Source organism: Adiantum capillus-veneris, chromosome 15 (genome assembly GCF_014529385.1).
Source record: "Adiantum capillus-veneris isolate H3 chromosome 15, ASM1452938v2, whole genome shotgun sequence".
In the NCBI taxonomy this organism is placed as follows: domain Eukaryota; kingdom Viridiplantae; phylum Streptophyta; class Polypodiopsida; order Polypodiales; family Pteridaceae; genus Adiantum; species Adiantum capillus-veneris.
The window spans coordinates 150,790,843-150,806,967 of NC_140945.1; the positions used below are offsets into that span (position 1 = coordinate 150,790,843).

The following is a 16,125-nucleotide window of genomic DNA, read 5'->3' on the forward strand; positions in this document are numbered from 1 at the left end:
TAAGGCAGGTTAAACCTTGTAAGGAGCTTAAACTCCTCCATTAATATTTGATTAAGCAGAGTTACTGTTAAGTATTTGATTTGAGTTATCAAGCTTCAGAATCTAGATCAAACTATTTGTTTTAAGCTCTGTTCCTATTAATTGTGTCTGCTACAACTCTTTTCCTCGCACCTCTCACAGCAGAGGCCTTGTGCCTTCCCGGCTCACCTTTCGAATACAAATCCCCCGACAGTGCGCGCTCTGGCAGGACTACATGCAATATTTTACGCTTGAAGGTCACAACTTCATGCTCCTTAGAGCTCTCACACTGCAGCATCTCATGTGCACTCACATGTGAGGCCTAGGTGTTTAAAACCTATCTCTCCTCCCAGCCTCTTGTTCTTTTATAGGAAACCCTCAAGCTATGGTTTAGACTAGACCACTGGCCTCTAGACCCTTGTCCTAACATTACTCTCCCCTTGGAGAAATGTTTTCGTCCTTGAAGACAAAAGTGGAAAATTTCTTCTTAAGAACACTACTGCTTTTCCAAATGGCGCCTTCCTCACATCTATGAACGCCATCTGTACTTGGCAAGATTTGTGGGATAATGGAAAGAGTAGATTGTTTTCAGTAGACACTCCTATTTTTGGCCTCTTAGGTAATGAGGCCACCTTTCTCTACAATTGTATTTCACTCTTTTCCAATAGCCACCTCCAATGAACAGGTTGGCAACCTCTCACAAAAATTCTCTACCTCCAACAACCTACATCAATTCCTTCTCACAATGAATTGTGAATACAAGATGGGCTCTTTACAAGGACAACGGACAATGGACTGGAAATTCTCTATTATTTGAGCTAACCTCTTGCCCAAAAAATATGCATTGTCGTGGCTGATATTACATAAAAGTTTGTGGACAGATGGTCAGGCTTTTAAAAATTGGGCTTGAGGATGGGATCTGCCAACGTTGCAAACCTGTGCCAGAATATATTTTTCACTTAAATGCAGCGATAATAAAAATGAATTACACATCTTAAAGCAATTTTTCAACTTGCAATTTGTCTTGGAAATATCTACTTTTAGGGGATTTTATGGGTTTTCCCACCACTATTTGGGATGTGCAAGTTGAATATATTTGGCACATTTGGAAAAAACAATGTAACAAAATATTTGCCCATTTTCGACCATTCGGCAGTGAATGGCTTTCTAATGTTACTTTGCAGGCCTCTGAAGTGAAAAACTGCATGTGAAGTCAAACACTATTGTAGCTGCGTCACCTAGAAAGATATGTCGCAACTGAAGAAAAAAGACGTGAAGATGTGCTCGTGGAATATGTTGAAGCCTTTCTCAAGCGAGAACATGAATGGAAAAGTGAAACTTGTGGATGTGGCTGAAGAGTTTTAGTGCTCTCCTAGAAATGTATCTACTTTTTGACATTTGTACCCCCTATTTCCATCGGACCAATCTTGTGAATATGTGAATCTTTTGCCTCTTCTAATACAACTCCTTGCATAATTTCAACAAAAAAATCAAGCATATTACATTTCAAAGATATAGGCTAAATGGCCAAGAGAAATTTGCAAGAGCCATATGAACATGTAGCTGCCAACCCTGACAATAAATTACAAGCATTAATAATCCATTATAGTAAAAAACAAAAAAATCAATATCCCTTATGGATAAACATGCCATGATCCTAATGTCCTTAAATCCTTGGCAAAAACCAAAATATAATATAAATACTTCGTTAAGGCCAACCAAGCATCACTAGTTTCTAGAAAAGGCTTGCTTGATTGTGAATGGATTGCTTAGCTTTGTGGTGAAGTGCTCGATCTTGTATACTTGCTACTCAAGAAATTCCTAAAAGACTTATAGATCGACGGTGGAGTTGCTTGTTTGATATAAGTTGGGGGAAAATCATCTCTAAATTTGAGCTTAGTGTTGCACCACCAACTTAGGTGGAAGCAATCTTCATTTTATGCAAGCTATGCTAGTGTGTATTGTGTAGGTGTAGAGGGATGTATTCTTCATTTCATGCAAGCTATGCTAGTGTAGATAGAGAAGGAGAAAACTAGATTGAATGCTACAATTAGTGTGTGTGGGTGGTGGGATGCTGAACACGTTAAGGGTAGAGTGTGGCCTTGTGTCATTCCCTTGTTTGTAGAGAAGAAGACAACCCACGAGTGGTCCTTGGGTTGCTAACCCCAAGATATGTGACAACACAAGATCAAACCCCACCCTCTCTTGCTATAAATGCTTTTGTGCTTTACCTAAGGACATGGATGTTCTCATATCACACCTGTAAGTGCTTGCATGCTACCATAAGACACAATGATATGATGAATTGAAAGAGATTGCTTGCACCCTGCATGAGAATTCTTTACAGAACAAAATGTTTTCTATCCAAAGGGCAATACAAAAGGTCACAGTGGAGACGAACGATTCATATAGCTTGAAATGGTGCTTGTCGTTATAATCCGCATTTATGTACACAGACTTATATGATACAAACATTCTGAGAGAACAACACACAGCTGGTAGGGGTGATATTGGTCATTTCAAGGTCGGTTTTGTAACAAGCCGCACATTTGATTCCTGGGCAGACGTTGCTTCAATATGTGGCAACTCCATTGGCACGGTCCTTAAGCTTGCCGCCCATGTTCGATTAACTCCAGCATTGAATAGTATTACAAGCACCCAAGGGAGTACAACCATAGATCAAGTATTCTTTTCCAAAACTGACAGGGCTGGTGTCAGATAGTTGTTTGACTTGTCTGGTAAGTGAGCAACCTATACCAGAAACACTTGATGAGACCTGACGCCAAACTCTACCCACAACCTAGAAAGCTCTAAATACTATGAGACCTTTTAGCTGTATTTGCATGCTTCTTTCCATGAGTCCATGCATTAGTAAGACTAGATGCACACGTGTAAAAACAGTGCAACACTTCAACCAATTTTCATGCAACTCTATTAATAATCGTGATTATTAACCCTGCAGGTGATTACTTGACCCGAATTGGATTGTGAGCCCTTTTGTCCATGCTATATAAAGGCTATAACCCAAATTTGGTGCAATTTGGACATAATATGAAGGGATGGTGGCCCAAAACATGTCCGCAAAGTACACAAAAATTAGACTTTGATTAACTCAAAATCTTCAATGGTGAGAGAGAGAGAGAGAGAGAGAGTAAGTACAAGTTCATATAGCCCTTGTCCTTGCTCAGCAACATACTCATAGCATACCTGCAGAGATGCATGAAAAAGATTGTGGAAAGTTTAAACAAACTATTGATTTAGACTAATGTGGCCTGAACACTGACATAAAAACAAAGAAGGGAATCCTTACATCAAAGCTTCTGTTCCTGGCAGCCGGATTATGCAAAGCTTTGACACAGATGTCCGCTACATCAGCATAGCTGATCCCCTGCAACAAGGATTGCATAACATTTTTTTCACAACTCGTGCTTATGAAAAGACATGCCTGCAAAAAGAAATTCAGCGAATATGGAACCTGTGAGATCCTATTTCCTTGGTCGAATACAAGCGCACGTTGTCCCCCTGGCTCATCCTACACAAAGAGACCGATAAGAACACATACACACAAGTCAAAATGACAAGATACCAGCTCAATAAAGACCTGTAATGGTCCTGGTCTGATAATGGTGTAGCCAAGCCCAGAATTTCTGAGAGCAGCTTCCCCAGCCTTAGAAGACACAATAAGCAAGCACCTCAGTGTTAAGGACTACATAACACTTTCATTCTTTTGGGTATTTTAAATGCCAAATAACAGTAGCAGGTCTGAATATCAAAAATAAGATGTGGGTCACGAATACACAATTTCAGTACAAACAAATGGGCAGTACGCAGCTTCCCTCACCTGTTTTGCTTTGATAACCTTGTCTCGCTCATTCTCATCGATGCCCGCTCCAGTGCAAGAGATCAAAACAAAATCAGTTTCCTGACCCCCCTGCCAGCAAGAACACACATCAGTGAGGTGATTGATTGCCATATCCAAAGCTTCTTACGATCAAGCAGCTTTGCCATCGTATAATTACCGGCAACGCTTTGATGTAGTCCAGTGTTAACTTGAAACTGTTAAGATCCCGTAGCGATGATTGAACTGATGTTCCAGAGCCATTCCGAACAGGGAGAGGCCTCTATAAATGTTCAATCATAAACGACTTTGAGATCAGTCCATCAAAATAACACAAAAGCTGACATCATCCAAAAACAAGGGACAAATAACCTGTTTTCGAGGCTCAAATCGAATGGCCACAGTATGTACAGAGAAGGGATCCAAAGCTGGATCTTTGGGGTTCATTGGCCTGAAAGAAGAAAATGGAATCCTTATCTGCAAAAACCATCAAACTTAACCCTTTACTCCATGAAGCAACCCTGCAAGCTAATGTTCAGAGTGGCATTGCCTAGTATAGCATGAAAGATGTGTCACATACCCTGCTGTAACCCAGCCGAGTTGCAAACCTTGCAGCATAGATAATCTTATGAGAGGGGTCATCCATCGAGCACGCCTCCAATATGAGGCTGTAGAACTTCCCATCTCCGCATACTGACAGGACCAAACCTTCATATCTGTGCACTTGGGGTGTCAATAACATGATCGTTCCCACAAGAGATATCTTTGGGTTGCATGCAAAGTTCTACCTATCAAGGGAAAGACCAGGTGCGAGATTTAACTTCTTTGCAAGTTCCACATAACCACCTCGTGTGAACACATAGCCTGTACAGAAAAAGCAACATCAGCTTACTGATTGAATTTGTGTAAATCACAAGGCAGAGAAGCAGCAATGTGGCCATGAAAGACTCTCAGGCAACCCATCAAGTGCAAAGCCCCAAAAAATAGGCCTGATACTCTATGCCCAAAGTACATTTTCAGTTCACCATTTTCACGCACTCCTCTCAGCTCTTCTATAAGATGCATCACATTGAGGCAGGCAAAGTGGTTCAAGCTACCATCCATGCAACGATGATTTCCGGTAGCATGTGTGTCCCTGGTGCCTGGTTTGCCTTCCAAGTCTCATCTCTCTTAACTCCTTTACATACTTAGCCGCCATTTGATGGCCCAATCCCAGCTTCCATATCGGACTTTCAACTATTGTTAGCAGGTCTTTGGTGTTCCATTTGGACACATCAAAAGTAAAATCCCCTCCACCCTTGTCCCACCCCAAAAAACACACACATCAAAAACCAATGATTTTTTATCTGATGACCAGGTCAATGTGCACCAAAGGCCTATCACAGATGTCCAAATTGAAACATGTTTGCATCGGGGTTTCTTTTGAGTGTGGACCTGCATGCATGCACGTGTGTGTTTGTGTATGCATGTGCGTGCGTATGCGCATTTGGATAGCCTTTAGCAAGAGAAGCACACTTCGATACCATTCTTGACCTGTGTAAAATGAATCGCAACATTTTAAATTTTCTCTTGGAAAAGCTCTACTTTGTAAAAGCTGGTTACCTGAGAAGACTGCATTTCCATCCTCTTCTTCGGAAAATGTGGCATTCATCCCTCCATCATACTTGACAGCAATATCATCAGTGAAGTGAGTTCCTTGTTGAACTGCCCATTCATCCTTCTCCTTAAATTTGGAAATCAAGAGCTTACTTCTACTACTTCGTCCAGCCCTCGCTTGTGCCATTCTGTGATTATAATCCTGCAGCAATCTTAGACGCGTAAGCTGGAGAAATCCTTACAGAGTACATTAAGCTCCTCAAAGGGCAGAAAATCAGCTCTGTATCAGATTTGCCAACCTGGAAAGCTTTAGAGAGATTGTAGACACCTAGTCTATCTACCCTATTGAGATCTCCGGTGAGGTTCGAGCGAGCTCTTGCACAGAAGATAATCTTGCTGCAACCTTCTACGACACTCTTTAGTGACGAGGGGTCACCAAGATCACCAACAGCAATTTGCACTGACCGTGGTAGTGCCTCCAATGTTTCAGGATCTGCTTTCCGCACCAAGGCCTGCACCACCAAGGCAGTTCTCCTTCAGTAAACTTAATACTGAAGACATGCTGATGTACGCATGGAACTCCTCACAATTGTAACTCTCCCAAGGTAACAATCATGTGTATTTGCTTCCATAAAGTCATTCTACTGTCTGAGATATCCATGTTACTCAACAGCATGCAGAAAAAATACCTTGCATGTGGAAGTGTGCGGAAAAAGCCTATGCCTTTCATTTTTTTATACAGCTAGACATGGATATGCAGTCGTTGACTGCCAATACATCCAACAATGACCTCAATGAATGGATCTTATTTGCCACCTTAGTGCTCGGCAGCGTGCGTGATGCTTACCCCGATTGGGAGAAGTGTGTGAGTACAACTAATGTAACAAGTGCATGAGTCTGAATAAGGAGCACATCCAAATGCATGCTACATCCTGCTCCACCAAGCCATCTTGCATCAATAGTTCGCTGACTCACACTAATATAGAGCATGTGTACTCTCAACACTTGTATCTCTTGACAGAAGAGCGTCAAAAGGTGTCCATTAAATTCTAAAGCCAAACGTTTTACACTAGTGAAGAGCTTCCACTGCTTCTTTCTAGAATCACATGAACAAATACAGGCACAATCCATTTGGCATTCTTAAATCTTGACAGGAATTGATGCCAAGAGAGAATTGTCAGTAGACAGGAAAGGGTGCACACCTTCACTTTATAGCCTCTGAGCTGCAACTTTCGAATGACAATCCGACCCACGCGACTGGTGGCACCTGCAACAAGGACAGTTGTGGACTCTGCCCCAGGGATTGTAAACTCACACATTGGGCCTCCTATCAACACACTTTCGTACTCCTCACTGTCCCGAGGAGATCGTGTAAGCTGTCCGAGCTCCGTAAAGCGACGCCACACCTCATCAAAGAGCTGTCGAGATCGTCTACCAAGACCAACAGGGTTGACATCCTCAAGACTCAGAGAGACCGTTTGAGGCTGCTTACTGGATGTGACTACGGTAGATGTGGATGGAGAGGGTGCGTCGGCGGGAGATGATGACGAAGAGGGTGCCTCAGGGCCATCAATTTGAGTGGAGGTGTCATCCCCTAAAGATGCATTCACAGACCAGGAGAATCTGAGATGGCGGACATGGCTATGCAGAGGTAAGCTTTGCGGAATGGGTTGGAAGGGGAAAAATGCGGAGGATGTAGAGGCAGGCGAGGGCGAGGATGGCAAGCGGGCGACGAGGGAGGACGCCATAGCCGCTTACAAAACAGACGATCGACGATCAAAGTGGAACAAGGAGGTCAAACATACCGAGCCTAGGCCTAATTGGAGTGGCGATCGTAGTGGCCAAAGAGAGCTGTTGTTGTTGCTGGGATCCAAAAGACGGAATTTTCTGAGAGAGAGAGAGAGTGAGAGTGGACGATCAAAAACTAGAGGCTCTCCATTTTCCTTCTTCCTTCTTGCTAATGGAGCGCTTGCAGTTCAAATTGCTCCACGTGGAGTTCCTTCTCCCCTCTCACCCTTTTTTCTTTTTTGGAGGGCCCCATGGTAGTCTTATCCAACACCACTACTTAGTGGTGTTCTTATATTTCAATTGTTATGGACAAGTGTGCACTGAGGGAGCAAGAGTGCCACGTTGATAATGTGGCACATAATCATAACTAGTATAGCTATCGGCTTCGCCGCCTCTCTCTCTCTCTCTCTCTCTCTCTCTCTCTCTCTCCCTCCGTCATTGTGTTTCTCGGACGCTGCAAGCGACACTGTCGGATGAAGCCGCAGCTTCTGACGCGTGGCAGGGGGGGGGGGGAGATTCCCTCCCCCTTTATCTATTAGTATAGACTAGTGTGTCATGATTACTTTAAACGGAACGGTTCAATTCGCGAAGTAATCCAATAGAAGGGTAGTAATGTATCTATATTTTGTTGTCAAAAATCGATCCTAAAGCGTGCATATACAAGTTATCAATCGTCCAAACCTCGTAAGAATGGAAATTTAGAAGTCGACAAATATCCATAATAGTAACAAGGTGAAGAATCACGGTGGCGTGATAAGGGAATGTAATGCAAAGTAGATAAGCGTTGTGTTTGTAGGATTTATTTTTTCACAACAAATATTTTGAAAGGTTATAGAGAGTATATTACAAAGCGAGTAATAGATATATGGCAAAAGCTTACTAGTAGATGTAGGTCAAGTTGTTTATGTGGTAAACATGGAGAAGTTACTTGTTGAACCAATTTGGCCGAACTTAGAAGTTTAGTTTGTTGTTTTTTGAGATAAATGTTGTAGTGAACTATGTAAAAAAACCAATGTGATTATTTCAATATAGGTTGGGATTTTAAAGTTAATATGGACATTTAAGTGACATCAAAGTATGATCAAATGACATTGATCATTGCATTATAGAAACATTTCCAAAGGAATGATGGGCCTCTGTAATTTAGTGTGAAAATTTTAGTTAACAATAATAATATTTCATGAGGATGGCACTAATTAATGACATTTTTCTTCTTGCAAACTTCTCATAATCAACCGTTACATGTGACATGCATATATGAGTTTCTCCTTTGAAGTTTATTTTATCAACATTGGAAATGTTCAAACCTAATTCCTAATGATACATGTTACACTAAAGTATCAAGGTGACATTTACTTATTAAGACCAAAAGTTGAAAAATAAATCTCAATCGTGAAGAAATTCTTTCATTTAAAGATAATTTATAATTTTTTGTGAAGAGATTTACAATTTCTTTACATTTTACAATTCTTTCATTTTTAGTTGTGAAGAAATTCTTTCATTTGAAGACAATTTATAATTTTCTAATTGTAAATTGTCTTCAAATGAAAAAAAAAATACAACAAAAAAAAATGTTTTAAATAAAAAAGTTACAAAGAAAGTCATTAGGTTCTTAAATGAGGGACCCATTGAAACTAACAAGGTGAAGGGTCACATTGGTATACTAAAACAATTGAATGAAATGGACACATGTGAGACTCATCAAATTAAAATATAAAAAACAATTCAATGGATTGGCATATTAAATTTTTTTATGAAATGGAGTCCGTGCTCTTAGATAAAAGAACTTTTTTACAAATTAAAATAACAAAAAAAGGTGGAAGAGGACAAAAAAGATTGTGTGTGACTCAATTTTCAATGGTCCTCTTTAAAGAAAAAGGTACACAAATGTCAACACATTTCACAAGTCGACTTGCATCCACGGTCCACAATTTGCACAAAAAATCCACCCACCCCACTATGGCCTTTTGCAGGCCAAAAATCTTACAAAGATGGGCTAAGAAGACCATAATGAATGTAGTATGTGCTCCCATGTCGTGCCCACAAACAAAAAGAAAGATACATCAGTAAGACGGGGAGGTGGCACCTTCCTTACCCAGTAATTATAAACCATAGGGAACATGCTCGTCGCTTGTATACTTGTTTCCTCCTCTAGTGTTGAAGAGTTTTTATATGCTTCTCCTTCAATGTTGAAAGGTGGCGTTTGCTTCTCCTCCATAATAGGAGGGTCAACTTTTTTTGGATTTGCAATGCATTGGAATGAATTCATTACCTTCAAGTTTTTTGATAATAGGGGTGTCATAATGATCATGCTGCAAAATCATGAGCACCATAATTGTGACCAAGTACCTACAATGCCTCCTTTGTTGATGCACACTAGCCCCCCCATTTTTTGCAACGCTAACCTACACACTTGTTCACCTACAATGAATTGCTATTTTGCTCTTCCTCATAGCTCAGCTCACTTGCCTTACTATCTTTGTATTTTCATCTTTGTAAGTACTCTTTTTGTTGGCTATCCTAGCTAGTCACACTCTCAATACACAATCCATCCTAGTCTAATCTATTATCATGTCTTGGATGCATCAAGAATCATAAAACTCAACAAGCACTTTCTCCCCAACCATGCTTTTCTCCATACCCTTCACTTCCATGTGCATGACACAAAGATGCACTTGCCCATGCTTTAGTTCCTTCTATACTTGCTTCCCTTTCATCTCATCCTCCGTTTTGTTGGCTTGACGTTGCACTCAAAGGCTTGCACTCACTTTGTTGCATACCTCACCCCATCTCGACAAAAAATCTCAACAATGCTACAAAATCATTAGGTGTGCTAGTGTTGTGAATGTAATTCTCATTGTCATGTTGGCCCTCTACAAGATGGGTGTGAGCAGCTGAGAGAAAGCATGGCACCTTGTCGGTAACCTTGCTTTTGTGATTGTTCCACCTGAGATCACCAAGAAATTACTCCTTCCATGCAAAATACCAAATAGGGCCAACGGGACTATCAAGAGGAATCCCCAGTGTTCTTGAAGAAGTCATCTTTCTTTGCAAGGTCTTGATCCCAGACCATGATCCCAAGGATAGAGGCATGCAAAATATCTTTGTCGAATGCAAAACACAAGTTCCATTTTACATTGAGATTCTTTGTAATAATGAGCATCTGAATGCTTTTGCTCCTAATGATGAGCTTGATGTAAGGATCAGAGAAAGTTTGGTAATGCACAGTGAAGGTGATGCAGGTAGAATAGATGATTGCAACAACACCATAATCCTCTCTACTTGTAGATATGTATAAAGCTGATGGTCGTGTTGGATCATGATTTTTTTTAGCTTTACTGTAAGCTTACGTAATACAAAAAACCTTTAAGAGAGGGGGAGGGGGGGATTTGGTTCAGACCCTCGAAACTGTTTCCTCTCTCTCTCTCTCTCTCTCTCTCTCTCTCTCTCTCTCTCTCTCTCTCTCTCTCTCTCTCTCTAAAGCGCAAGCGCGTTGTTGTTTCTATAAGTAGTTGGTTTATGTAGTCCATTGTCTCTTTCTATAAATGTGATTATGTTTGACCATGCAATATGACTATCTTATTTTAACTATTTGTAAGTGAAAGTGACAGTCAATTACTCAAATTTCGTTACATCGGTATTAGAGCTCATGCAAGCTTCTTCTTCTATGGAGCGGCCCGGTCTAAAAAACTCCACCACCTCAAAGCGAGACTCAAAAATATCAAAGGTTTCTCTCTTTCTTAATCAAGAGCTGATTGAGGGTAAGAAATATAAATTTTATGATCATATAAAAAGATGTCCTAATTTCATTGAATAATTAGAAATTGTAAGAAATAAAAAAAGCAAAGAGTGCAAGTTTTCTTAGTTATTTGTTATTTAGAATTTAATTTTAAATTGTTTCTAATTAGATAAGTAGAGCTCTCACTTTTAAGTCTGTCAAGTAAATTAAATAACATGAGTAGTTCAAATCTTGATGGTTTCTCTCAAAGAGAGGAAAGAAGAAGTCCTATTGAGTTTTCCAAGATTCATTTTTATTACAAATTATGCATGTCTGCATGAATCTCTTCCCAAAAAGAGTATCCACTTCTTCTTTGAATGTTGTGTCTAAACAATCAAAAGACAAAAGTAGCAACATAAACACGAAGAGAATGCGAGGCAAAGCATCCGTACTTGCAAGGTGGAATCCAAAGAAGAGAACCATAGGCACCAACTTGAGTATCTCATTAATGAATTGCTCACAAACAGTTGGATGTTTTTTATGCATGAAGATTAAAAATAAAGAAAACCATTCAAGCAATCATAGATTAATTGTTTGCCAAAAATGACTTGTTCAAGAAGCTGTAGATGCTCTCATCAATAGTGGTATACATGGGCAACCAATGAGGGATATTCATAATAGGCCCTACAAGTCATTTTTAGAGGTTATTCAGGGCAAGCAGGGTCGATTTAGAGAAAATATACTCGACAAGCGAGTCGATTACTCGAGTCGCTCCGTAATTGTTGTCGGCCCATCTCTTTCATTACACCAATGTACTTGGTATCCTTGTAAAGAAGAAAGAATTGTTGTGGAGATATCTACTTCCATTCAATAGGGAAGACACACTTACAATAATGGACTATGTCATGTAAGCAACGTGTAGACTAACCATCTACTACGGAAAGGTGTGTAGGCTAAATGTATGGAAACACCTTTTGGTGGAGTATGTCCCTCATGCACGGAGTAGAGTAGAAACCTATTGCGCAATGGTGTTACTTCTCAATTGAGGATCCACCAGCACCATGTCCCTATTTTCCTTAAGATATAGTCGAGGATTACTATCATGTAAGGAAAGGGTAATGCCACCAAAATTTTAGTTTTGTAAGAGCCCATTAAAGTATAATTGTTGAAATTCATTTTCTAATATCCTATAATGTTTTACAAGCTAGACTAAATTTTGAGGCTTAAAACATGATTTTCTCTCTCTAAGCTAGAGAAAGAAAGTATTCCATAATGCTCAATGGGAATGGTTATGCTAGATTCAAGAATGTTTTGGAATATTCAAATGCCATTAAGAATTTTTTTTGTGATTTAAAGCTAACTTGAGTTTAATTTTCTCTCTTTAATTTAGAGAGACAGTATCTGTGAAAGTCTTATTTCAATATACGGAGTTTGTGAGAATGGTCATGCCATAGCCTGGGACCATGAAACTTTGAAACATTTACAAGGGACTCAAATACAGGTAAGGAGGTCATAGCCGAGGATGGCCATGATTTAAAGATAGAGGTAATTCCACCAATTATGATTTTTATTGTATGCTTTTATGATTTATGAATGTTTTTTATGAGAGTTATGATTAAAATGTATTCTAGAAGTCATTTTTCTCGTAAAAGCAAAAGTGATTTCAAAAAAGCAGAAGGTGCTTTTAAAAAAATAAGTGTCCATGTTGACATTTTCTTGAAGAGAACAACTTCAAGATTAAGAATCTAGCATCAAATGCAAAAATTTTGAAGGTTAAGTGCTCCCTTTTTGAGCTTAAAATGTTTTGCATTTTTTAAGTTAAGTATAGAGTGTAGACCGAGTTTGGATAAAAACAAATAAGAGGACACTATTAAAAGAAGCCAAAAGCTCTAAAAAGAGGGGGGTAAGGGTGTTCTTGCAAGGAGATAGCTCTCTAATCAGGCAACCACGTGTGCAATGCATCCCTTCAAAATCACGACTCAAATGAAAGATCCCTTTGAGCTCTACACATCTATGGTATCATTTTCATGTTCTAATAATGTTTAGTTTTTTTTCATGTAGCATCTTTGCTCGCTGGTTATTCTCACTAGTCCCAACGAAGATGATAGAGAAGCTATTTTCCATGCATGGAACTCTATAAGTACAACTTTTCCAAAGACAATTATGCACATGTTTTTAAGAGTTTTGTGTGTTTTTCTTATAAATGGTTGGCTTATGCATTCAATTGTCTCCTTTTGCTTGCCGGTTATTCTCACTAGTCCCAACGAAGATGATAGAGAAGCTATTTTCCATGCATGGAACTCTATAACTACAACTTTTCCAAAGACAATTATGCACATGCTTTTAAGAGTTTTGTGTGTTTTTCTTATAAATGGTTGGCTTATGCATTCAATTGTCTCCTTTGATCAATTTGATTATGTTTAACCATGCAATGTGAATAACTTATATTGATTATTTACAAGTGACAGTGGCAGTCAAATACGTCAAATACGCAGCTTGTAGCAATCAATTACACAATTTCTTTAATGTAGATACCTTAAAAGCTTTTGGCCAATTTAGAGCCCCTCCTTGCTAGCTTGTGCATACATTTCCATCTAAGCACCATTGTCAGAGCACATAGGTGGACAAGCTCACCGTTGTACTCCTCTAAAAGACTTTATATGTTTTTGTGAGTTCTCTTCTAATCACCAACTTTTTCGTTGCTACTCTAGACCCTTCCTACTTTGGTACATAGAATAGCTTGGTCTGCATCTAGGTCTAGGTGCATTGCATATGCATTTTCCCTTCCACCTACAACCTCGACATTAACTTCGGCACCTCCGACATCGGCCTCAGCTTTTCTTGCTAGCTCCGAAAAGGGAAAACAAAAAGCTGCATCTCCTCCCCATTGCACACCAACTACACGACTTCAGGCGAAGGTTCTTCAAGATTCATTGGATTCTCTTGGAGTCCTCCCCTTCTCAAAATCACAACACATAGCCTCACTTTCACTTGCATTATTCACCACTCATGCCGCACATCCATCTTCCTTAGTTCACTCCTCTCCATCACGCACGCACACATTGACCTCTGTCACAACACCTCGCTGGCTCCCTCATTGGCCCCACTTTCCAACACTACACCAACTACCTCTGCACATGGAATCTCTTGCTATTTTCCACGCACTCCACGATCACTGGCACCCATCTTCACCACTACAGACCGTCACCCTACACTCCCTACAGAGCTGGCTCATGATGCACCATTTCAGCCACCTCCTGCTACGTTACCATTCACAATTGCCTTCTCCACCTCGGCCTCTTAGTCTACTATCTTGCTAGCCCGCCTTGAGTAGGTTCGGGTGCTCTCGGACTCTCACACCCTCACCATGCAGGTTTGGGAGCATGTAGGCACCCTGCATCAAATATACTATTCTCATACTTCAAAGATAGAGTGATTGGGGATGGAGAACCTCGATCTTTGTCAGATAGTGAATTGCTAGGCTTCTACCATCGTTGCTCAGGATGCTTGTGTGGCTTCTTTACATGAGGATCTTCATCGCTTAGCTGAGCACTATAGCACTTTGCTTTGCAGAGTGACTACGACAAAGTGCACCTTGGCTACCTTCATGGCGTTTGCCTCAACAAAATCCTTAGAGCCAGTGGTTTCTTCAGCTATGCTGGTGATTCCAATCTTGACTTCCACCTCAGGTACACCATCTCTTACCACACATCCGCCTTCACCATCTTACTCATCCTTAGCTTCCCCACCTGTAGCTTGGCACCACACTCTATCCTCTTGGAGCACCACACTTTTTGCCCCCACCACACACCTACTTTCCCCTTCTCACACCACTTTCACAGCCACCACACTTCCAACCACCACACTCACTTCTTCTCCCACTATCCCCCATGCACACTGACTCTCTTTACCATCTGTACCATCCCCATCTCCGGCACCGATTTCTTTCACTCCCATGTCACCACCAAAAACTACGGTCAGCTTGCAAGAGCTTGGACATTCACTCTATATCTCTACCAGAGGCTAGAGGCTCCTCACCATGGGCAACACATGTTAGCATGGTGGCAGCACCTATTAGTCTCGTGGGGTTGACAGTAGATGGCCTCACTTCCTTGTCTCATCGGCTCCTATACCCTCTCTTCTTCATGCATCATCTTGCTCCATTTCCACACTACCACCCACTCCTACAGGTCCAATCCCTACCTCTCTCTCCCACCTATACAACCAAGCCACACTATGGCCTCAATGGCTTCTCCTTTACCATTCCACCCATTACATGCCCACTATACACCATACCCATTCCCATACATGGGTCTAGACACACCCTCAATTTACACTACACATGGATCTCCCACACCATCCTCCACATCCTCCTACTACCCCCCCCTACAACCTGACTATGTGTCGTACCCACAGTCCCCTCGACACTTTCAACCTCCATACCCTTTTGCACCATATCCCATGCATCACCCAGTCCCGCATCCATTCGCTTCTTCCTCCCAGTACTCCAAGTAGCAGCACACTTGGTGCCTCACCACCTTTGTCAAGGCCATTGTACATACCAGGTTGCAGTTTTTTCTTTCACCCATCACTATAGTTTTGGGGTTTCAATTTTCAATTTTTAGTTTTTCGTTCAGTTTCTAGTTCAGTTTTCAGTTCTTGGACTAGACCACTCCTGAGACGGTGAGTGGAATAGTGGCGGGCGTCTATAGTAGGGTGACACGGCTATAAAGGGCTCAACTTTCATGGTCACCTTGGTGGACGTGCTCGAGAGGACACCATCTTGGATTTGAACCATACTTGGTCCGGACCCCCAGGGCACTCTACCGCCCACCAACAAGCACCTAGTGTGGATAGGTCCAGGTGGCCCGGGTAGGGACTCAGACCACCTTGGCCAAAGAGGTAGATTTCACCATCCAGAGTGTGGGTATCATGTTCTTCTCCTTGAGAGACATCCACCATTTATAGGCCTTGTCTTCCAGTGTCAGACTTGTCTGTAGTGCCCTGACTGCATCCAGAGTACATTGTAGATCGTGAATTCCTATTCAATGCATTCTTATTGTGCTCTTGTAAGGTCTCTACTTTCGAATTTCACACAAGTTCTATTATGCATTTGAATTTTTTTAACCATCATTCATTATTTAAGATATTCGAGTTCAAATTATGA

The 16,125-nt window shown here is 40.9% G+C and overlaps 2 protein-coding genes across 3 annotated transcripts; one reads left to right on the top strand and one right to left on the bottom strand.

Annotated features, from left to right (window-relative positions):
• Positions 1-2,427: 2,427 nt before the first annotated feature.
• Positions 2,428-7,374, bottom strand: HCF173 (high chlorophyll fluorescence phenotype 173). 2 transcript variants are annotated; one of them, XM_086483229.1, is made up of 13 exons: positions 6,655-7,369; positions 5,752-5,964; positions 5,459-5,654; positions 4,645-4,720; positions 4,437-4,572; positions 4,229-4,333; positions 4,038-4,139; positions 3,860-3,949; positions 3,620-3,685; positions 3,494-3,550; positions 3,329-3,406; positions 3,178-3,225; positions 2,428-2,769 (listed from the first exon to the last, which is right to left on the bottom strand). In XM_086483229.1, the coding sequence occupies exons 1-13, from the start codon at positions 7,198-7,200 to the stop codon at positions 2,698-2,700; spliced, it is 1,785 nt and encodes a 594-aa protein (XP_086339355.1). In that variant the 5' UTR covers positions 7,201-7,369; the 3' UTR covers positions 2,428-2,697. The 2 variants fall into 2 exon arrangements, with proteins under 2 accessions (XP_086339355.1, XP_086339354.1); XM_086483228.1 differs by having other exon boundaries at positions 3,329-3,550; positions 6,655-7,374.
• Positions 7,375-11,619: 4,245 nt separating this feature from the next.
• Positions 11,620-14,278, top strand: LOC147441672 (uncharacterized). Its single transcript, XM_086483466.1, is given in 3 exon segments — positions 11,620-11,733; positions 13,632-13,698; positions 13,701-14,278. Coding segments are annotated over 3 exon segments (759 nt in total).
• Positions 14,279-16,125: the final 1,847 nt, after the last annotated feature.

What these genes read in the sequence shown, in the direction of transcription:
- HCF173 (XM_086483228.1), bottom strand. Translation starts at nt 7,200, where the DNA reads ATGGCGTCCTCCCTCGTCGCCCGCTTGCCATCCTCGCCCTCGCCTGCC. An exon ending in CCTGGTCTTTCCCTTGATAG is followed by an intron (nt 4,573 to 4,644) that starts GTAGAACTTTGC and finishes CCAAGTGCACAG; the next exon opens with ATATGAAGGTTTGGTCCTGT. An exon ending in CTCGGCTGGGTTACAGCAGG is followed by an intron (nt 4,334 to 4,436) that starts GTATGTGACACA and finishes TGGTTTTTGCAG; the next exon opens with ATAAGGATTCCATTTTCTTC.